At 38.5% G+C, this 24,153-nt stretch overlaps 1 protein-coding gene across 1 annotated transcript in view; it reads left to right on the forward strand.

Moving 5' to 3' along the window:
- Nucleotides 1-24,153, forward strand: part of thsd7aa (thrombospondin, type I, domain containing 7Aa) — a 101,041-nt gene that overhangs the window by 21,315 nt on the left and 55,573 nt on the right. Inside the window, exons 2-3 of the mRNA XM_060865659.1 lie at nucleotides 19,285-20,401; nucleotides 22,203-22,451. Coding sequence (XP_060721642.1) covers nucleotides 19,285-20,401; nucleotides 22,203-22,451 — 1,366 coding nt within the window. The remainder of the gene's footprint in view (nucleotides 1-19,284; nucleotides 20,402-22,202; nucleotides 22,452-24,153) is intronic.

The raw sequence follows: 24,153 nt of genomic DNA on the forward strand, positions 1-24,153 counted from the left end.
TTCCTCTGTAATCACTGAAGAGGAATACAGCATTTATGGGACACCAGGAATCAAAAAGACTTCCTGTAATCACAAAGCTTTTGCTGTGCTTATCCCAGGACTCGTAAAAGAAACAATCTTTATACTTCTTAGTATTTACAGTTTTTACTGAAACTATAAACTCTTACAGTTTCAAAATTCTCCAACAGCCAGTGCTGTTCTAATCATCACCCTCATTATACACATGCACTCTTCTCCCCGCCATCACACATACTGTATATGAGCACATGTGCCCTCCCCTTTTTTCACACGTTCCACCACCTACACATATACACACATGCACACACTCCCAAGATACCACTATTCTCCCATCTGCTGTGTTTAGAACCATTAGCATGGGTAGCGGGAGGACATGTGGAGGCAGGACGGAGTCCCTAGTGACCATGAGTCTGTTTTCAGTACCTTACTCGCACACAAAAACAGGACAGGCGAACTCATAATGCATTGCAGCTGCCAAGATGCCACTTGCCACCAGTTTTGCCATATTTCAGAGCTGCAACATCACTGGAGTGCCCAAAAGCACAAGGTGTGCAATACTCAGAGACATGGCCAAGGTAAGAAAGGCTGAAAAACGACCACCACTGAACAAGACACACAAGCTGAAACGTCAAGACTGGGCCAAGAAATATCTGAAGACTGATTTTTCTAAGGTTTTATGGACTGATGAAATGAGAGTGAGTCTTGATGGGCCAGATGGATGGGCTCGTGGCTGGATCGGTAAAGGGCAGAGAGCTCCAGTCCGACTGAGACGCCAGCAAGGTGGAGGTGGAGTACTGGTTTGGGCTGGTATCATCAAAGATGAGCTTGTGGGGCCTTTTCGGGTTGAGGATGGGGTCAAGCTCAACTCCCAGTCCTACTGCCAGTTTCTGGAAGACACCTTCTTCAAGCAGTGGTACAGGAAGAAGTCTGCATCCTTCAAGAAAAACATGATTTTCCTGCAGGACAATGCTCCATCACACGCGTCCAAGTACTCCACAGCGTGGCTGGCAAGAAAGGGTCTAAAAGAAGAAAAACTAATGACATGGCCTCCTTGTTCACCTGATCTGAACCCCATAGAGAACCTGTGGTCCATCATCAAATGTGAGATTTACAAGGAGGGAAAACAGTACACCTCTCTGAAGAGTGTCTGGGAGGCTGTGGTTGCTGCTGCACGCAATGTTGACGGTGAACAGATCAAAACACTGACAGAATCCATGGATGGCAGGCTTTTGAGTGTCCTTGCAAAGAAAGGTGGCTATATTGGTCACTGATTTGTTTTTGTTTTGTTTTTGAATGTCAGAAATGTATATTAGTGAATGTTGAGATGTAATATTGGTTTCACTGGTGAAAATAAATAATTGAAATGGGTATATATTTGTTTTTTGTTAAGTTGCCTAATAATTATGCACAGTAATAGTCACCTGCACACACAGATATCCTCCTAAAATAGCTAAAACTACAAACAAACTAAAAACTACTTCCAAAAATATTCAGCTTTGCTATTAATGAGTTTTTTGGGTTCATTGAGAACATGGTTGTTGTTCAATAATAAAATTAATCCTCAAAAATACAACTTCCCTAATAATTCTGCACTCCCTGTACACTCAGAATGTACACACTTGAATGTGTAGTTTCAAACACAGCTATTAACAATGTCATTTGTGTGTGAATGCCTTTGTGTGTGTATTGCGTGTGAGACTATTCCCCTCAGTCCCTCACTTGGCAGAGAATAAAATCGTGCCCAGCAGGCATGCCGGAGCAAGGTGACTGGTTTACTCCATCCGAGGTGCTAAAATATGGCCCAGTGTTCATAATGTAACCCAATGGCTAGGATCTTTCCCTTTGCACCTACTCCACAAACTTTATCTTACATTTGATTAATAATCTTCAACTTAATGGAGGACTCTGGGCAATTAAACTTCATCTTACATCCTGACGTCGGCTATTGTAACATTTTCATACCCTTTTAGCTGTCCACTCTTGAGAATTACTTTGGTGTGTATTGAATAATTCAGCAAGCCATTGAGTGGAACATGAGCTGATTACACTGGAAGAGCGATGCTCCCTCCAGTCCTCTGGAAATTGATGCCTTGTCATTTTATAGCTCAATAGTTCAAGGTGCCCTCCTTGTATACAAATCTGCCAGCGCTATGGGAAAGCATCATCGATGCGTAATATTAACACAGCTCTCGTGAAATATGAGCACTTCGGTGCACTCACCATCGCCAGGCATGCTTGGTGGATCTCGGCGATTTAGCTTTATTATTCGAGTACATTGTGTATCGGAATGAACATCCTAAACCGTAGCACATTATTCAGTCAGTTAGCTTTAACATATTATTCAGTAATTACTATGAATTTGTTTTTTTTTTTATGAGCATCTAAAGTGACTCACAGAGAACAAACACATTCATTTACATTCAGTAAATGTGTAGTGCTGAGCAATGTTCTTTAGAGCATCTTTAGTAATTGCCTGATCCAGTTATATTAGTCTAACCTTTTTGTGTTCTGCCGACACAACGGAAAGCAACTTGTCAGACAGTTTCAATCAGTATAAACAAACAGAATAATTTTATCGATGTATACAGAATTTGATTATTTGAAGTAATTGAGCAATTAAAGACAGATTTACATTTTTGATGCTTATGAACCTGGGCATTACAGAGAACAATGGGTTTGGTATTATCATTTATTTTTAAGATAAAACATTTGTGTGAAAAAACAAACAAACAAAAAAAAACTAACCATTTTAATGGATTTAAACTAAATAAATAAATAAATAGATAAATCTCTCTCTCTCTCTCTCTCTCTCTCATATATATATATATATATATATATATATATATATAGAGAGAGAGAGAGAGAGAGAGAGAGAGAGATTTATTTATTTTAAATCCATTAAAATGGTTAGTTTTTTTTTTTTTTGTTTTTTTTTCACTGTGGATTGGGACACGACAAAGAAATTCAGTGCTGGACATAAACGCAAGAAATCAGACACAAATTCCATTTTTGGGACTCTGGTGTAAAGAGTTAAATTAGGCTAAATGTTATGAAATATTAAAGACAGGTAGAAATTGTCAGGTAGAAAATTTTGTTAGCAGGGTTGAAGAGTACTGTTTTTAAACATCTTTAGTTGAGCCCAATTATGAACTTGAAAGATGTAGCTGAGGTCAAGGAGCTGTGAAAGCCAGAATACAATGCAAAGGCTTGCATTTCTGCCTTTGTCTTGAATTTTAAAGCATTTTCCCGTAAACGTTTCAATAAAAATGTACGTTTTTTAAGTCTTGAACCTGCTTCAAGTTTAAAACTAAAAACAGATTCAGAGATGGCTATTTGATGCCCTAAATAGGAACAGATAGTTTCAGAGCTTATTTTATGTCATTAATTTGGATTTATCATACTGTACATTAGAAGTACATGTAGAAAGCGGCTCAGTGGTGACAAAGTACTCAAAGTGACAGCATGTCGGCTATTACTTTACTCTTATACGACATCGTTTGATTATATACTTTTATCCTTCTCAAATGTTTTTTTTCCCCTCATTAACAAAATAAAATTTGTGTTTCTTTAAGAAAGGAAAAATGATATGAAGGCAGGAAAATGACTGCTACAGTTAGGGATTGTGGGATTGATTTCCATGGTGGTGTGTGTACTTTTTCAGTCTTGCTGACACACTGCCCTGATATCGTGCACCACTCTAACATTGCTGCAGGGCACTGCCTTTGTGTGTGTATATGTGTATGCGTATGTGTATGTGTTGTGTGTGTGTGTTTGTATGAGACGGAAAGGATGCAATAGATAACTTTATATGTAGATTATGAACATGAATTCATAATGGGAAATAAAATATACTTTTAATTACTTTGACCTCAAATGAACTGTAACAGAATTTTTCACCATTTATGTATGAAACATTTGTATGAAACACTTCGAGTCAAATCCAAAATTGCTTGGATTTTTTTTTTTTCATAACGAGAATATATAACAGAGAATAAAACCGAGCAGTGTATTTTGTGCTGTGGATAAGAGGATCCCAGTGGATTTTCTCGCTTTAAATAGGTATTGTAGCAAGCCTGGTCATGAGAGTGACCTTGGGTGAGCACTGTAGCTTTTAAACCAGCTGTGTCTGGGGACAGAGCGCTATAATTGTATACGAGTGTGTAAATCTGAGGGACTGGGTTCACATAAACAAACTGTTAAGGGAGTATACAGCCTGTTATGCCTCAAGCTAAATGTTAAGTGCCGGGGTTGCATTAGAAGTCTTTTGAGGAATAAGGCAATGCATGGAGTCATACAGGGTCATTATTTTGGAGATATCTTCTTAATAGCACTGTCACATCAATAAGAATTTAGATATTGTTTCAATCTGATATTTTGTGACAGATAAGGAATTATCAATAAGATATTTTTGGATTATTCAGTATCTTAATAAATAGCTGTTGAAATGTTATAACCTTGAATGGAATTCAGTCGTTAAGAGCATTTATATTTAGGTGAAGTATGTTACCATTGTACAAATGTATGCCTATAAGGGGCTTTGTACTTTGTACAAGTCAAGTCATTTAGCCAATATATACAGTCGCTGATGGAGTACAGGGTCAAATGAAACAACGTTCCTCCACGACCCTGGTGCTACATAAAACACACTGGCACAGAACAAGAGCTAACGAGTAAAAAGAAAAACGAAAAATAACCAATTGACATAAAGTCAACGTCAAGTCATAAAATAGGTTTATCTTGTAATACTCTGACATAGGCCATAAATGTAATACAAAGGGAATACAAGCAGTTTGAGCTCATAACAGGTTCCACTGTATCTGTAACGTGAGTAACATATCACTTAATGGCATGCTTTGATGGAAGTCAACCCAGAAACCCAGAAATTTCCTCTTTCTGTATTCTTAACTTAATGGAAACATCAGAAGCTAAACTGGATTCGTGTCCATTCAGCTGTATATTATTCAAAGGTAACGGCCAGTAGTCATTTTGTATCTCTGCTACGGGACTCCTTGTATGGATTTTAAACGAGTAGTAAAAATAAATAAAGAAACACATCTGAAATCACACAAAGACCCACAATAATGCAGACATTCAGCCACTTCAGCAAAATACAATGTGGAGGATTGACAGACAGAATGATTTGTGAAATCAAGGTGACTGGATTTGCAGTGGATTTTCATGAGTGGTGAGGTAAGTACACTCATAACAGATTGCTTCTTTTAACCAGTGTGGCCAGCAATCAAAATCGTTAACTCAAGTGTCTTCTTTACTCAACATGTTTATGTTACAGAACACTTCATATCCACTTAACCTTGCTGTTCTGTTCAAATCTTCCTGTTATTTCCAAGATGTCATTTCACCTAGGAATCAGATTTTTAGTGGGGACTGTGGCACCCATGCCTGTGGCCTAGAAATGCTCCTCTTCTTTTATCATGATTTTATATATATATATATATATATATATATATATACACTCACTGGCCACTTTATTAGGTACACCTTACTACCGGTGTGGTCTTCTGCTGCTGTAGCCCATCCGCCTCAATGTTCGACGTGTTGTGCGTTCAGAGATGCTTTTCTGCATACCTCGGTTGTAACGAGTGGTTATTTGAGTTACTGTTGCCTTTCTATCAGCTCGAACCAGTCTGGCCATTCTCCTCTGGCCTCTGGCATCAACAAGGCATTTGCGCCCACAGAACTGCCGCTCACTGGATATTTTCTCTTTTTTGGACCATTCTCTGTAAACCCTAGAGATGGTTGTGCGTGAAAATCCCAGTAGATCAGCAGTTTCTGAAATACTCAGACCAGCCCATCTGGCACCAACAACCATGCCATGTTCAAAGTCACTTAAATCACCTTTCTTCCCCATTCTGACGCTCGGTTTGAACTGCAGCAGATCATCTTGACCATGTCTACATGCCTAAATGCATTGAGTTGCTGCCATGTGATTGGCTGATTAGAAATTTGCGTTAACGAGCAGTTGGACAGGTGTACCTAAAAAAGTGGATAGTGAGTGTATATAGGTCTATATCGCATCTAATGCTGTATAGTAATCAGAATATGAGAATATGATTTATTTCAACCAGCCCAAATTTGAATTTCAAATAATACTCATAAATAACCCTATTATAAAAGGAAGAAGAGTAAATATATGTTTATGATAGTGATGTAGTGCAATAGTTAAGCTGAATTACTGGATGTAATTTTGCATATGCCAAAGATTGCACAAGATTTTTCACTTGGAACGTTTTTCTGTCTTTTTGTCATTTACCTTTAGAGTTTTGTAGGTGTAACAAATATACATCAGCAGTACCGTTTCATTTGCTATACCGAGACTCTTGAAACCTGATGTGAGGGTTTTGTGTCATTATAATAAATTATATTATTGATATTATGTTCCATTTATGTTTAAAGGACTGTTGCTGCTCTATGAACTTTCCACAGAGAGTTTGATATAGCAATCTCTCTTATTTTCACAGCAGTGGTGGACACACGCTCATGTATGCATGCACACGCACACGCACACACACACACACACACACACACACACACAGACATTATCATTCTGAGCGGCAGAATGCAGTAAGGAGGTTTACATTGGCAACCCATAAGTAACACAGGGACTTAAGTAAATTCCCCTCTTAAACAATAAGACAAGCAATCACTTTTAAACATGTTGAATGTAATGTCATCTTATTCATTCATACTATTTTTTAAGACTTAGTGCCCCGCAAAAATATGCATTTTAATATTCATGCACCACAGTCTGTCAAGTTCACTGACTTAGATGGAAGGCTGGAGAAGCTTAGTAGGATGGTAATATGTCATTTCAAGGTTATTAGGCAGAGGATGTTTTCTTTTGCAATTTTTTTGCTACAGATTTTCCCTTCAAGCACAACTAATTCCCCCATTCCCCACTGGCACTGGGTTAGTAAATAGCAGAAGAAGCAGAGTTGGTTGCTTAACTGGATTTTTAGGATTCCACCATTTGATCTCCATTTGTTGTAGAGTAAACTACAACAGCATTCAGGCTTTGGCTAATATCTCTCTCTCTCTGAGTCTGTGATAATCACAAACATGTGGACTCTATTTTCTGGTTCTGCCAGTGCCTGTGATCTTATACATTCTGAATCATAGCCACTAGCAGCAGATGCAGTATTTGGCTCCCGTTTGTGGAAAAGTTTGATAAATCCAGGACTCGTGGACCATGTCGAGTGGGTTGTTTCCACCATTAGTCAGAACTGCTACCATATTGCAAATGGTGCTATCAGGGTGTTGCTGATATTTCTGCATACTTTAATGTGTGAGTCAGCCACAGATTCACTTCATTTAATGAAATTGTGGATAAAGTATAATATTAAAAACTCCACCGCTATTCAAGTTCATAGTGTGGATTTGGAGATTTAAACAATGCTTGATGCTTCTTTTGTATATGAGGAGCTAATTGATAAATAAATGTATGCCCTTAATATTGTATGGTCATATTTGTCAATACAAAAGAGCGCACTGTCCGGATAAAATGCTGATTTTTTAAAAAAAAGATTTTTTACAATGCTCTTCTTGTTAAATCACCATCAGTGATGTTAATGTTTGTGTCTGCCAGCATTTAAACCTGGCTCATACCTTTCTTGCTTGGCTATCTAAGCTGCCATAATGGCTCACTGCTTCTTGCTGGCGAAATACAGCAGATCATGGGGAGCTCGGAACATGTTGCTTAGCATGCTGTTTAACCATTCCACTTTTGTCATTTATGTAAATCCGCCCTAATCTCCTCAAATCATCAAACACTGGCAGCTCTCTGGTTAGGTCTTCCCGTTTTCTCTGAATCATCTGTGGATTGCTCATATATGGATCGTTGAGCTGTTGAGATCAGTTCTGATTATATAGCTTTAGTGTGTTTACAATTAGGCTTTATGTCATTTTATTTCATGAACATGTGTTTGTTAGCAGTTAGATAGCAGTAATTGCTTTAATAACACAAATGACGTAATCATCTTTATCATCAACAGCACTATCACCATCTTCCTCATCGTTATTATCATCATCATCATCAGCAGGACCACCATCATAAGCATCATTATTCCCACCAGCATTGTCATTATCATTACCACTGGACTCTTAATTCTTCCTCTGGCACTTGTTCTCTTAATGAAAAAAAAAGGCATAAATGAATGTATTATATCAACTCCTGTCTTGCATGCTCATTTCTTCTAAAAATATTGCGAGTATTGTTAAAATGCCATAAATTACTTATGCAAAATAAAAACAATTTAACGTTTACCAATTTTCTATTCAATTCTATTAAATGTTTTTGCTTCTACATTGTCATCTGTCTGATCACATGTGGTAGCCATGGTTTGTTTCTTTTGGGATGCTAAAGATTCAGTGGTAAGGTTTTATTAGATAGTATTGTAGATTGTACACTATTATTAGAGCAGCATATCAACTGATTATGAACAAGGTGACAAATATTTTATCTATTTTTCTGTGTTTCATATATAGTCAGGCGGTGTATAATGAATTTGAAATTTGTAATAGTCTATAAATGATTGACAATATAAAGCATTAGTCATAAAGCATGTGCATAGATTATCTATGAAACATCAACAAGTACAAACAGCTAACATGCTGTTGATTCAACAATAGTTAATAGGATAGTTGATGACAGTCACATGAGAGATTGTTGTCAATCTATAGGCGTTTGTTGAAGCTGGGAGACATGGATTGTTTACACCTTATTACCACATGGGGATGTGGGTGCTCAATGGTTTGGACTACTAGTTTGAATCCCAGTGCAACCAAGCTGCCACAGCTAGGCCCCTGAGCAAGGCCCCTAACCCTCAATTGCTTAGCTGTATAAATGAGGTAACTGTAATTCACTCTGGATAAGGGCATCTGCCCAAATGCTGTAAATGTAATGTAAAACATCAAAATCGACAATAAAGGCTTTTCTCAATTCAAAGGCAACTCAGGTTAATCCCATTTATTTTTTTTGCTATGCCTAATGATTATATCTTCAAGTGTGATTTAAGAGTGACGGACAGGTTATCCTACACTAGCTTTGCATTCAGGATTACACAAAGACACTGTGCTTCCTTCTAAAAACGATGGAGTACCCAGGAGAGATAAAGAGTTAAAGACTATACAATACAAAGTCTACCAGGCAGTTTTGTTATGTGAGGTTTGACTACAGCCAGGGCTATTCATGGATTACAGTTTGGATGTGATAAAGTGGTTTTCTCTACCACCAACGGATGAGGCTTCACAGCTCTGTTGCTTTTAGTCTGAAACCTGGAAAATAATGCAAATTACTTGATATTGTATAAATGTAAATTAACTATTAGTATCATATATCATATAAATACCATATCATTGGGCTATAGGACACATGTCTGATAAATTAAAAAAAGTACACACTGTGTGTATATATATACAGTGTGTGTGTGTGTGTGTGTGTGTGTTAGGTGTAAATGGTAGGAACCACTTTTGTCATTCTTATTATTATTAATTAATATGTGACATAAATATGCAAAACGCTTGCCATTAATATCAACCAGTACTATTGATTAGTATTGATATTTGCACAAATTAGGTTCCAATTACACTGCGTAATTCTAAAAACATTAACCATATAAAAACACCTTTTTTAATAGCTGAGGTTTGCACTTGAAATTTGTATAGGGTTGAAAGCAATAAGGTTGAACTGGCAGGGTTGTATAATATATTTTTATGGATGAATTCAATCAATCAATCAATCAATTAATCAATCAATCAACCAACCAAATAATCTATCAATCAATCAGCCAAACAAAAACTCTGTCATTAATTTTGCAAACTGAATTAAACCACTGAACACATACATATATAATTATACCTATAACTGTTTGATTAAAGTTTAAATGTCAGTGTTGAAACCTTTACTATGTAGCAGTGTTGTACAGCATTAATGTTTTACAGAGTTCAGGAGAGAGCATTATGTTCCACTTGACTGCATTGCTTCCTACGTGCACCAGATTCTCGAGTTTACTCCTGGGTTTGGATTACTGTGTCCATGTGGGTTTTATTCAGGTATTTCTGCACCTACTAAAAACACTTCTGGAATGGTAATGCTAAATTGCTCCTAGTTGTGAATGAAGTTGCCTTGTAAAGTACTGCAAAGTGCTTGTTCCTTTGATAGGCTACGAATCCACCAACCCTGACTAGGACAAAGTTGTCACTGACGATGAATGACTGAACAAACGAACCAACAAACAAATAAACGAAAGAACTGTTATTTGACTCAAAAACTCCAGAAGCACACTGAGGTACATAGTCAGTTATGATACAGTATTATCATGTAATTTAGTACACTGGGAACTTTATAAACGTTGATTTATTTTTCTGACGGTTGTTTTATTAGATTAACACACATAACACACTCCACCCTTATAATCTTGAAGTTACACAGACATAAAAGTTAAGTAAGTTAAGAGAAACCCTTAATCATTTTGGTTACCACAGATTTCAGTGACACCATGCAGCGTTTAAGCATTTTTTAAATTCTTTGATTCTATTTTAATGCCTCAGTATATGAGACAAATCACAACACCATCTGTAGAACATGGTAGAGGAGAAAAGACACTGGTCGCAGTAGATCAAAACATATGCTGGAGTGATGTGAACGGGATGTTAATCAGAACAGCAGCATGAAGCCTGTAAACCTGCTGTTTGTGCACCATGCAGACCACTGAACCGACAGACCCCATGCTGCCTCTCTCTTTTTCTTTCTCTTTTCGATCCAGTAAGGTTTATATAGTTACAGTATTGTCAGCGCATCATGAAGAGAACAAGAATTCCCAATAAGAGATTGGAGATGTGCCAGTTAAGTGAAAAAAAAAATGTTTTGTCTGATTTTGTCTTACACACAAACATCCTCTCAGACGCATCATCATGATGTCAGTTCTTCCACCCCCTGCTTCCTTCTCTGACTAATCCCATTTTTTTCTCAAAGGCCAGATTCTCTGTCAGGATCAGCTTCACTCCTCATTCCCTCCCTGTTTCTTTATGTCTGCATTTGTTTTCCTCCCCACTAGGATGATATATATATAAAACTGTGGAGCTTGTTCAGATGTCTCGAGGCATGCTGCATTGTTGACTGTAACTCCTACTGTGACCCATCCTTTATGACTGATCATCAGTCTATCCCTGGAGCTATAAGTGTAGTCACTGATGGCTGGTTGTGATAGACGGTTGGGCTATCAATAGCTCAATGATGAAACTGTTAGAATTGAGTAATGCATTATATTTGAAGGTCTTATTGATGGCATCTGTGTAGACGACAAAAAGAAATCCTTTATTTATGTCTTTGAAGACAGTCCACCCATTTATACCAGCTGCCCTGAGTATAGTGTACATACGCCTCAGAGGTGAAGCTAAACTTGACCCAGTGTGTGAAAGTGTGTAAAACTCTTCCATTCCAGTTGTAACTATTCAGGTTACATCTCTCAGTGGGCGATCTCTCCTAAACTGAAAGCTTAAGAAAGTGTTGCTTAATTGAATAAGTTGTGAACCTGCTGCATGCGATCAACGCAGCAGCTCCAGACATCAGCAGGTGGAACCTTGGCAGACCGTCAAAAGATTGCCTGTGACTGCATGTTTGGACTGTTTTGTCCTTGGACCTGTGCTGGCTCTTTTATATCTTCCACCCTCCCTCTCTACCTAATTAGTCCTTGGCTATAGCGTTAATGGTGTCCGCGATTAGACTTGATTTATTCTTCTGTGTCGGAATAAATAGAGACTCAGCAGCCGTGAATTTGTATGCACACAGGGTAGCCAGAGAGCTACAGTTCTAAAGGAAGAAAGAGCGTTTCTAAAATTGGTGCTAGAAGAATAAAGGACAAAGGATTTTGTGTGTCTGTCTCCACAAAGCTAGGGCTAAACAGCATGTGCTTTGTGCTTTGTGTGCGAGTGGCTCAAGCTGTCACTGGGTGCCTCGTCACTCCCCTCTGTGTTTTGGCGAAGGTCTGTTCTCTCTCTCTCTCTCTCTCTCTCTCTCTCTCTCTCTCTCTCTCTCTCTCTCTCTATCTCTCTCTCTGTACAGTGCAGTTCTGTTTTCTTTTAACAATGGAAGATCACAGACTTCATGCAAAAAAATCTGTCTCTCTTTTGGTCCAATAACCAGTTAGCAGTTTAAAGGAACAGATTTACTTTTGTCTGTTCGTATTTTTGTGAACGTGTGCATTTTTATATGTTTGGAACAGACGCAATTGATTTAGATTTGCACATGAAACGTGGCTTCACATTCAATTTCATTGAAATATGCTGTTTACTTTGCTTCAATGGATTCTCTTCTCAAGTGGAAAATCTCAGCAGATAGTATAGATTTGTACCTGCTGTAATCATAAAGACTGTCCTGTGATCATTCCAGTACACTTAAAATATACTTAAAATATACTCATACTCATACAAAATATACAACACCCTTTCAACACACTTAATACTGTTTTACTTTATAATATAAAAAGGGATGATTAATAATCCGACTAACTGATGTTTCTCAGAGGAGGATGAGTTCCTTTTTATGTCTGTTTTCTCTCAAGCTTTCTTCCTCATGTCATGTCTGGTGTTTTTCTTTGACACTGGGAGCTAAAAATAAATCTACATCTAAAATCCGGGTTTGTTACAAAGCCTAGCGTAAAATACAAATAGTAATCAAAGAGATCAAATGTAAATCTTACAATGCCATAATTGTCAGTGGCTAAAAATCCAAAAACAGAAATGGTTCTGGTGCTTTGCTGGAAGAAAAGAACTCTTTCTTAGCGTTCTTTCATTTCTTCAGAATTATAGACACTAATTGTTGCCTTACAATTTATTATTGTTATCGCCGCTTTAAGTCAGTCGTTTAAGACAGACTGATTCCTATCATCAATTTGTTGAAAAGACAGATTGCAAAATTAGGTCCTTTTAGATTTCTTAGTCTGTTGCTTCTGTAGCTTTTCTGTTTCTCCTACAAAACCTTTCTGGATGCTTACATAAATGCTAACACTGTTTTCTTCCCTACCGTTTAAGTTGTTAGTTTGAGTGGTAATGCTTCTAAAATCATTCGCTGGTGCGAAATACAACTTTCTGAAAGGGTCAGACTTTATTTAAGAGTAACCTTACAAGCTACATAATATACCGTAGTGCAAAATAATTGCTCTTTGTGTGTTAGAAAGTGTGTATGAACGGTGAACATTTCTCTGAAAGCCGAGTGATTTTCCCAAGATAAAATCGCTTCTGTATAATTCTTGCTTTTTTTCTGTATGCACTTTGTTCTGTGTGGGATGTTCGATTATGTTTTTACAATCTAACTGACCTCGCAAGTGAACACGTTGAGCTTAACCGAGCTAATTTCATTTCATTGTTTTTTAAATATCTGTCCACTTAGCATGTATATGATCAAATATTTTTATTTTCAAGAACAAGAAAGCAATTTTTGAAAGGTGAAAATAATTGTTTGCAAGGCTGTGTGTTCATTTATTCAGTGAGTCAGAGCTTTGTATTGAATGTGTAATTCCAAAACCATTTTCATTGCTGCTACACACACACACACACACACACACACACACACACACACACACACACACTTTATCTTCATTCACCATTCTTTTCTCTCCTACACCAATGATTTATAGTGGTATGAAATGCTGGTGGAGAGATATTGAATGTGAACACACTAGTGTGTACTGGATGAGATTGACAGTACAAACATGTCCATACTTATTCTATGATTAATGTGTTGATGTTCCTTTTGGCATGAGTTCTGCATTAGAAAAGGTGTGCCATAGACTTTGGGCTCCCAAGTGTGATGCTTTTATATTGCTTTGCTATTTTAATGCAACAAATGAATCTGAAATGGTAAAAAATGCTGTTTTTTTTTTTTTTCAAATGTCAAATTCAATGAATCATAACACTAAATATAACCTGTGTCGATGTTTGCCTGTCTACTTACTTCTACATGATGATGAAGTAAAAACACAAGGTATGAAAAAATTATGGCATCTTATAGCGCTACACGGGGGGGCACGGTGGCTTAGTGGTTAGCACGTTCACCTCACACCTCCAGGGTTGGGGGTTCGATTCCCGCCTCCACTTTGTGTGTGTGGAGTTTGCATGTTCTCCCCGTGCCTCGGGGGTTTCCTCCGGGTACTCCGGTTTCCTCCCCAGGTCCAAAGACATGCATGGTAGGTTAATTGGCATCTCTGGAAAATTGTCCCTAGTGTGTGATTGCATTAGTGAATGAGTGTGTGTGTGCCCTGCGATGGGTTGGCACTCCGTCCAGGGTGTATCCTGCCTTGATGCCCGATGACGCCTGAGATGGCTCCCCGTGACCCGAGGTAGTTCAGATAAGCGGTAGAAAATGAATGAATGAATGAATGAATGAATGAATAGAGCTACACAGAGTGAAACAGAGCTTCAACAAGCAACATATGAATTTACATCTGAGATTTTACTGTATACAGGCTTGAATGTTACCAATTGCATATAGCACGTGGTCTGACGTTTCTTCAGTTCTGCACTCCATTCCATATTTCTCCAGTAATTCAGTCAGATGTATTGTTTAATGCACATGAATGAAATTAGAGGAAAAACATTTGTTCTTTATATTCTTGCATTTACCACATCTCATCTAAATATGTTTCGAGAAATTATGCAGTGAAATGAAACTTAGTGCATTACTTTTATTTAACTAGTTAACTATAGAAGCTTTTTTTTCACTACTATCATTTCTCAAAGGAACCAAATGTTACATGTAAATAAAAAACAAACTACATGGGAATTGTCACTTTCTATGCTTAATGTAGTGCTGGAGTACTAATAAATCATGGGAACAGGAATGATAGGAGTCGAGATGATGAGATAATGAGATAAAAATAAGCTCGGGTTGTTTTCATATAGCCCAGTATAAGACGGTCTTAGGTAAAAGGGTAAAAGATGGTGGTAAATCTGTGGTTCACATTATATGGTAGTGCCATAAAGTTGTGCCAAGGGCTGTCATAGAGGCATGTTTGAACCCACAAGAAAAGCCTCTAACTGCTTAGTTATTTGATCAGATTGAATTCTACATCGCTTTTAAGTCCTAACACATAAAAGTGCCTATGTCTTATCCACCCCTGCAGTTTAATGAAGCTGAAAAGGATGCCTGCAAGGAATGCACTGTGCGTTAGGGAGAATAAGCCTTTTTTGATGTTGCACGACATCCCAAATGAGGCATGTAATGCCCTTTCGCAAAAGGGAAGATAACCCTCTGCTTAGTACAGATAAATGTAAATCTGAGGTTTTTTCTTAACACGTTTCTTGGTCATGAGAATTACGATGTCCTCCATAACAAAATATAACATTGACAACATCTCTTTTCCTGTAGAACGCCTCGTGGTGGAAGATCAATTCTTCACTTCCTTCCTTACGTTTCCAATATGCCTCATTTGCTGCATGCTGACAAGAAAATTTGTCCAACCACAATGGAAGCAGAAAAAATGCTTTGAAGAGGCCTTTTTGTGGAGATTTTTTTTTTTTTTACCTTTCTGCTTTTGTGAATAATACCTACAGGAGATTCCAGAAAATAAATCCTCAGATCTCTATCATTACCCCCAAGCTGTTTGATCTCCATGGTTGAAAATCAGTCCAGCATGGGTCACTTTGTAAGGGCCAGAAAGCACTGCATTCTGACCTCAGTGTATGGTGTGTACTCTTGAAAAAGAAAAGCTGATCTGTTTTATGAAAGCTTTGCCTTCTCAGGTAGGCCTTTGAGATGAGGATGAGACCAGAACTTGTGATGATGGATGGATGGATGGATGATATATCTAGAGATCACTGGTTTAGAAGGCTTGTACTAGAATTGCTTCATTTTGCTTTTCGTCCTTCGCTGTCTGTTTTAGCAGCAGATTCCTGAAAGATGTCAGTGCCAAATAAAAAACAGCCACTGTGAAAATGTACTGCTCTTCACAATGTGGCTGAAAAAAGACACAGTCTGAAAAGCAGAACAGACTGTAGGGTGACTTTTGGCAGGGGAGACTAGTGCGATACAGCCATGTGGGATGCTTAATTTTCAGGTGCGCATATGACAGCTATTCAGACATGCCAGCCAGGTCTTCCCATGTGGGAGCCTTGTAACACCTATGAACCATGTGCCATAAGCTTCTAAATCTGTGTGTCTTTTCCTATCATGTGCATTCACTTAGACATGGACAGAGAAGAGAGGATGCAGCGGGGAAAAATCTCATTACCAATTTGGAAATGATTTTGCACAGATCTTTTTTCTTGGCATGCAGGGAAACACACTACGGGAAATCTCTGACCCTGTGGCTGTCAGCAATGGGAGGCAGTTCTGATAGCTGCTAAGCAAAAGAAATAAATTGTATCTGTGAATAAGACACAGGCTTTACTGGTACAAGGCTTAACTTAACATTTGCAAATGATGACCTTTCATCCAATTTACACAGAAGTGTATTGGATGATTAAACAGAACACATGATAGAGATTGTAATCGAGATTGCCATGTAGATGGAAGACAAGCAAAGGAGAAAAGCAGAAAAACAATACCAAACAAAAACATGTTTAACTTCTGAATGATTTTTAGTTCCTGGATTTCTAATAAGAATACAAACAGCTATGGATTTTTGCTCTGGGTGTGAAAATTATATAGCTTACATAAATGTGCAAATGGCAGCCCATCACTATATAAAATCATAATACCGAATGAATAATTGGATAATTGCATGTTCTCCCCGTGCCTCGGGGGTTTCATCCGGGTACTCCGGTTTCCTCCCCCGGTCCAAAGACATGCATGGTAGGTTGACTGGCATCTCTGGAAAATTGTCCGTAGTGTGTGAGTGCGTGAGTGAATGAGAGTGTGTGTGTGCCCTGCGATGGGTTGGCACTCCATCCAGGGTGTATCCTGCCTTGATGCCCGATGACGCCTGAGATAGGCACAGACTCCCCGTGACCCGAGGTAGTTCGGATAAGCGGTAGAAAATGAGTGAGTGAGTGAGTGAGTGAATGAATAATTGAGTATTGAATAATTGCCTATTTAATTAACACAGGGTTGTAAATCTATCAGAAAACATAAAATCGTTACCTCTGGCACTAAAAGACAGGATGGACATGCAGGAAACCCTGACTGGGGTCAAATAACTAAAAATTACAATCCATGGTCTATAGTGGGAGAAAAAGCTTAAAAATCAACTTGATAACAACAGATTTCACCACAATAATTTCACAAGCTAAATGAATTCATAAGAAGTGCCATGAACAAAAAAAACACAGTGGCAACAATAGCATTTTAACTTTCATCCTTCTGATCAGTAGTCCATCATTTTACCTACTGAGCTACTGATGATTACATTAGTGTGTTCTTCTATCGCTAGCTTCGTTAGAATAAAAAATATACATTTTGTGAAAGGAATATTGATTTTCAGTTAGTTCTGTCCCATCATATCCTGTTCTCTCAAAGGCTTTTTTATTTTAAAAAGAATTTTTAATAAACCAACAATGCCACAACTGGGTAAATACAATGAAGGAATCACTTCCAGCTTATGTTCCTGTTCTTGTATATTTTTCTCTCATTGGCATCTCTTTCCAATATATGACAGGTGTACTCCCCGATTCAGAATCTGATTATAGTGTACCTTTCCCCGGTGTCCTGTGTCCTGCGGATAACCATGACACCCTGTGCCACCCTCATAAATTACCCAGGGTGCCTGCTAAGGCTCAGAGTGAAAAGGATGCAGCTCTCCTGGAAGAGGGGAATTCACATGTTACAGCACTAAACACATCTCTTATGGTTTAGGACCTTTACAAAAGTGTTTACTTTAATTTACTCTCTAACACTACAGTATGTCTGTACACAAGAACCAAATCTTAATTTCTCTGGATTATGATGTAGCAAGCTTTGAGAATTAAATAGGTGGAAATGGAAGGCCACATGATTGTTGTAGTCAGCAGCATATGGCTAGTTTGTTGCAGAGAAGTATAAAAAAGTTTGACCCATTTTTTCTTCTTATTTCAGTGATGAAGCTGTGTATATAGGCAATTGGGGATGGGCCTGCACTGTTTCTACCTTTCGGTCCAGGTTCTTGAGGTTACTATCGATCTTTATTGACCGCACGGCTGCAGATTCAGCTGCAGGCTAATTCTATCCATTGCTTCTTCTGCTGACATTTTTATTTCCTTGCCTCACCTTTATCGAGTAGGGCCATAAAGCAAGCCTTCAAAGAGCTCCTGTCTTCCCTGGCCCTTGGCAAATCACTCTCCAGCCCATGCACTTTAAACTGTGGGTACATGAGTACTGAGTTAGGAGTCTCATGGAGTCCTCTAAAGGCCAGGCAACTACATTGATGTTTAATTTTTAAGAAAAGGCTTTACAACAAGCACTCAGGAAGACAACAACATCAAACACAATCGGCCATGTTGAAACTACAGTATAAAAAAAAAATATATAAAGAAAAATAAATTGCTGGGATATTGCCAATAGTATAAGAATGGATTTTCCTTTTAAGCTGCAAAAGCTGTTTCAAAAAAAAAAAAAAAAAAAAAAAATTCCAGATGCATCTAGCAGACAATGTGAATGCAGACCTTGTGGTACCAGAATGAAGGTAGTGAATTTTTAAGAAAGCTGGAGAGAATGGTGGACTATGAAAAAGGTCCTTCTTTTTTTTTTTTTTTTTTTAGCTTATACTGACCCACTTTCCTGAAGCATCTCTTTAGTCACATCTCATTTTGCTTTGTGTACACAGCTTTTTTCTGCCAAACCCATCAGCAGTGGCAATCATTTACTGTCCATCATTCCTGATACACTTACCTTTATAGCATTCCTGGGAATAGAGGAATATTGATTTAGGAAATGATCATTCTATTTGTTGCTAGGTCATGTGCGCAGTTCCTAGTGGATATGTTGTTTTATGTACATGTATATTAATGTCATTAATTGAACTCTTTAAATGAGGAGCTTTCAAATTATGTAAAACAGGAGAGACTCAGCCATTTAAATGCTGTGCATCATCAGTAGAATTAAAAACACATCAACGTACCTTATTAACAGTGCTTTGTGAGGAACTAGTGAGTCAGTAAAGTGATTTATGCTGAATCATATAGTGTCCCAGCATGCTATATACTGTATGATAAATAATGTTAAAATGGCACTTCTAATGCATAATAAATGTACAGATGTTATAATAAAAAAGAATAACAAAACAGTAAAGATATTAGAACTGTACATAACCTTTCAGCCTATTTTGTAATTTCTGACAGGGCCCTGGGGCAGGTGTATGGGCAATGACTGTGGTCCAGGTGGGAGCCAGAGCAGAGCAGTGTGGTGTGCCCACTCTGAGGGCTGGACTACTCTTCATACCAACTGTCCACAGAGCGAACGGCCTGATAACCAACAAACCTGTTTCCGTGTCTGTGACTGGCACAAGGAACTGTATGACTGGCAGCTGGGGGCATGGAACGAGTGTGTGCCTGTCTCCCTGCGCAACCCTGCAGTAACACGGCCAGCAGTGTGCACACGGGGCGAGGAAGGCATCCAGACCCGTGAGGTGGCCTGTGTCCAGAAGAGTAACAGTGCACCTGCAGATGATGCCATCTGTGAATACTTTGAGCCCAAGCCGAGGTTGGAGCAGGCCTGTCTCATTCCTTGCCCACAGGATTGTGTTGTCTCTGAGTTTTCTCCATGGAGCTCATGTTCTAAAACATGTGGTATTGGCTTGCAGAACCGTATAAGGTCTGTCCTAGCTCCACCTCTATTTGGGGGCTCGGCTTGCCCCAATCTTACAGAATTCCAAACCTGTCAAGAAGAAGAATGTGAGGGTGAGGAGAGTATGTACAGCCTCAGGGTAGGATCCTGGGGGTACTGCACCATGCCCCCATCACGCCAGGCCAGGCAAGTAGAAGAAGCCCAATCTGAAGTACCTGACCAACCCAAAAGACCAGAAAGACCTGACCGAATCAAACGACCTGACAGACCCAAACGTAAGGATCGGCCAAATCGCCTAGATCGACCCAAACGTAAGGACCAGCCAAATCGTCAAGACAGACCAAAACGCCCAGACAGACAAAAACATCCAGACAGACCAAATCGCAAAGACAGGCAAAATCGCCCTGACAGGATAAATCAACAAGACAAAAACCAAGCAAGGCAAGAACGACAAGCAAAAAGGCGTAAGAACAAAGAGCTGAAAAGAGCTAAAGGGGAACGGGTGAGGGACAGAGTCCGGGTGAAAGACCCAGAAACTCGAGAGCTCATTAAAAAGAAGAGGACGAGGAACCGGCAGAATCGACAGGGTGGAAAGTTCTGGGACCTGCAAGTAGGCTACCAAACCAGGGATGTGACATGTGTGCACAAGAATGGGACCACAGGAGAACTGAGGTTAGTCTCATTCAAGTCATTTTTTCAAGTCAAACCAGAAGTGGGCTGAAAATAAAATAAAATTAGACTGTAGGTGCACATAACATCAGCTAAATTTGCAACAACATATGGCATTTGTAATATTTATTTATTTTTTAATAATAATAATAATAATAATAATAATAATAATAATAATAATAATAATAATATGGCATAATGAATAAAAATAAATTAATGAATGAGTATTATTTTAGATCAGTATTGCTTATTGAGTAAAGCATTATTGTCTTTCTTTATCTTAAAATCTGCAAAATTATGTGGTGGAACTGCTGTATTAGTCAAATAAGAAAATACAGCGTGTAGAAGTAAAAGTAAACTATACCTGCATGTGGCTTTAACATGTTCAGAATCAACAACCCCAAAATTTGAATTGGGTAATTAAAACACAGCGGGAAGTGAAATTCTGCCGCTCATGATTCTCTTAGGGCCTGCTGAGAGGAACACAGTTTTAATCATTCTATGGAAAATTGGGTTTGATATCTGTTAATTAAAATTTATGAAAGTCATGGCTGATGCATATCTAACTTCACTTACAAAAAGAAATCCTGAGAGAAATTCCTATAAAGAATTTAGGTCAGAGTTTAAACAGCATTACAATTTTGTGCGTCACAGGTTTAATAAGGTTCAGTGATTATATAACATGCACTAGAGAGACTCAAGTGTGTAAACACACATGTTTTATTTGAGCAAATCCAATAATCATAATTGTAATCTGTGGCTTAGATCAAAACACTAACTGGTATTGTCAGGAAAGCAATAATCATAAATGATAGAACGTGAAACATAGAAATATAAACCGGCAAACAAAGATCAATATTGTAAAAAAAAAAAAAAATGCTTTCACTTAAAGACAAACAAACAGGAGGGAAGAAATTGACAATGAAATTACAGGCTAAACTGAGAACAGGCGCACACATTAGGTAACAGACCAATGAGAGGACAGAGGAAGGGACAAGAATATAAAGGCACATAATGTGAACACAGAGTAAACAGAACTCAAAACAAAACATAAAAAGAAAGCTTATCATGCTGGGAAATGCACTGCATGCTGAGAGAGGGGATTTGTGACATTTTATTTGATTCCAACATGGAGTTGATTATATTATAGGAATTTTACCAGTCACCACTTTCCAGCAATGTTCAATGCTATACAGTGTTAATGGGAATAGATGTGATGAAAACAGCAAATGCACTGCAGCTATTCTGTAAAAGGCATCATTTGATTCAATTTACCTTGTTAGCAATCTATGTGATAACAGGCACAATGACATTGAAGGGTTTTTTGGTAATGAAATTTAAAGATTTGGGACCTATTTTTTTTTTTTTTTTTTTTTGAGAAGACACAATAGATGAAGTAAGTATGAAGTAAGAGTGTCAGAGAATGGGGGTGTCTTCACGGATAAAATATAGACCCAAGTACAGGGATGACGTAAAAAGGGGGTTTAGTAGGGAAAATAACAAAAAGCTGAAAACAGTGTGAACACAAAACACAGAATCAACAACAAACCAAAGACAGGGAACAAGAACTCAGCAGATAAAAGACAACAGGATTATATAGGGGAGGCAATCATAGGAACAGAAGGAACCAGAGGTGGGAACAGATTAAGGATAGGGTGGTGATAACACGTGAACATAAAAAAAAAACAAAGACACGATTATCTTAACACAGTTATCTTCTATAATTTTAGTATTATAAAGAAATAAGCCACAGCTGGAAAATGTACAGTAGTGGTAATGTTTATGCTCTTCTCTCCTATTGCAGTCTTTGTGATCAGCAAACCCTTCCAGTCACATACCAGGCCTGTGTCATGACCAAGGACTGTGAAGTGACTGAGTGGTCTGATTGGACATCCTGCTCAAAAGAATGCTACGACCTGAACGGACCTAATGGTCAGCGCACACGTACTCGCCGCGTTCAGCAGTTCAACGTGGCCGGAGGAGCTGAGTGTCCCATTCTGGAAGAATCAGAGCCATGTTCTCCTCAGGGCGATGGAGTTCCACCCTGTGTGGCGTAAGTAATGCAGGCTTTCTCATTTCTGCAGTGGAAAAGCACCTGCCATGTGTCTATATGTGGGTTTCTTCAGATAGCCGCTACTCTCCAGCAATTTCAAGCATTCCTTTTCAAATTGACATTGATTTAAGTCAACTTTTGCAGTTACACCATAAACACATTGTCCTCCCAGTAGGATTATTGATGTAATGGCATGCTGAGGTGTGTGTTTGGTGCTGTATTAACAGCTAAAGGCAGTTTGGCCTGGTGTTAACAGTGGGGAGAGTAATAATAAGCCTCTCTTCATGCCTGTCATCTGTTTGGGGGGATTCTTTTGCAGATTGTGTGTGAGGAAAAACACAGACGGAAGAGCTGATGGAAGGGTTGGGGAGGGGAGTCACGACCAGCGTGCTGGCATGCTGCCAATATGGAAGGGGGAGGTGATGAATGGGGAGTGTCGGAGAGGACAGGCGATATGGTGTCTAATCTGATCTCCACCACAGATGGGCCAGTCCATGCTCTATCACTCACTGTCTCTCTGGGAGAGGAGTGTATGTCACTCAGAATTAGCCCCAGCTGGTCCGAACTCAATCAGTTGTGCCATATAGGCATGAGGACTGTCCTCCTCTGACCCTGTGTGTGATTTTAATACTGTTTATTACACTTATCCAGTTCTGCAGAGAATTCCTCACTTTCAATACTGTCACCAAGTGCCACATGATTTAAAGCTTATATCTCACTTAATGACCTTAGTGGGATATTGGTACTTTTCATTCAAGACTGCACTGGTTACCCTGTCACATTTGTCTTGGGTTCAGTGGTTTTGAAAGAAAGCAACTGATTTGCAAAACCCTAAAAACCATAAATGAACATTTTAAGTATAGGTCCATCAGCACTAATAGCTTTCCAAAAACAAACTTGCCATACAATTAACCAGCTGTCTTGCACACACTCCAACAATGTGAACAAAACTTATAGACAACTGACCGAGATTTACTCTGTATTGAAAACTGTTCCCGTTAGCCAAGAGGCAAAAAAGAACTACAACATGCATTTGAGTGGAGAAAATCACTAGCCTTATGACAAGCATTTTTATTTGTACTGTAAGTTCAGTACTCAGGTCTGACCAACATTTTTTCACCTGGTATCCAAAAAAACAATGCTCTGTTATCTTCTGACAAGCAGCCTAAACTAATGCTTAGCATGATGCCACCACCACCACCACCACTGATAAGATGATCTTCTCTGGATGATAAACAGTGTTTTTTTTCTGCCAAACATATTGCCAAAAAGTTACATGTTGTTCAGATGTTTGCTAAGTCACTCTAACATACAGCTCAGTTTATGGACGCTCACTGTGTGGGCATTGGCATTGTCATGCTAAACAGGTTTAGGGTTATTGGTTTAAAAAAAGGAAAGGGTAATTCTGCAACATAAAAAATACGTTCTTTTGTGGCAACAGTTTGCAGAAGAACCATATATGAGGTGAAGCTCAGGTGTACACTTTTGGCGATATAATGTATTTGTCAACCTCATTCTGGACTACAAAAGACATATGTTTAGAAGCTAAATAAAGGTGGACCAGGGCAGACCAAAAATAATCCAATAACATCTTTTTATGGGCCAATAAGAGTCAGCCTGCTTTAATAATGGAGCAGTGAGGTGTGAGTAATAATCCTATAAATAAGATAAGCAGACAAATATATACAGTGCAAAAATATAG

This window comes from Tachysurus vachellii, chromosome 3 (genome assembly GCF_030014155.1).
Source record: "Tachysurus vachellii isolate PV-2020 chromosome 3, HZAU_Pvac_v1, whole genome shotgun sequence".
In the NCBI taxonomy this organism is placed as follows: Eukaryota; Metazoa; Chordata; class Actinopteri; order Siluriformes; family Bagridae; genus Tachysurus; species Tachysurus vachellii.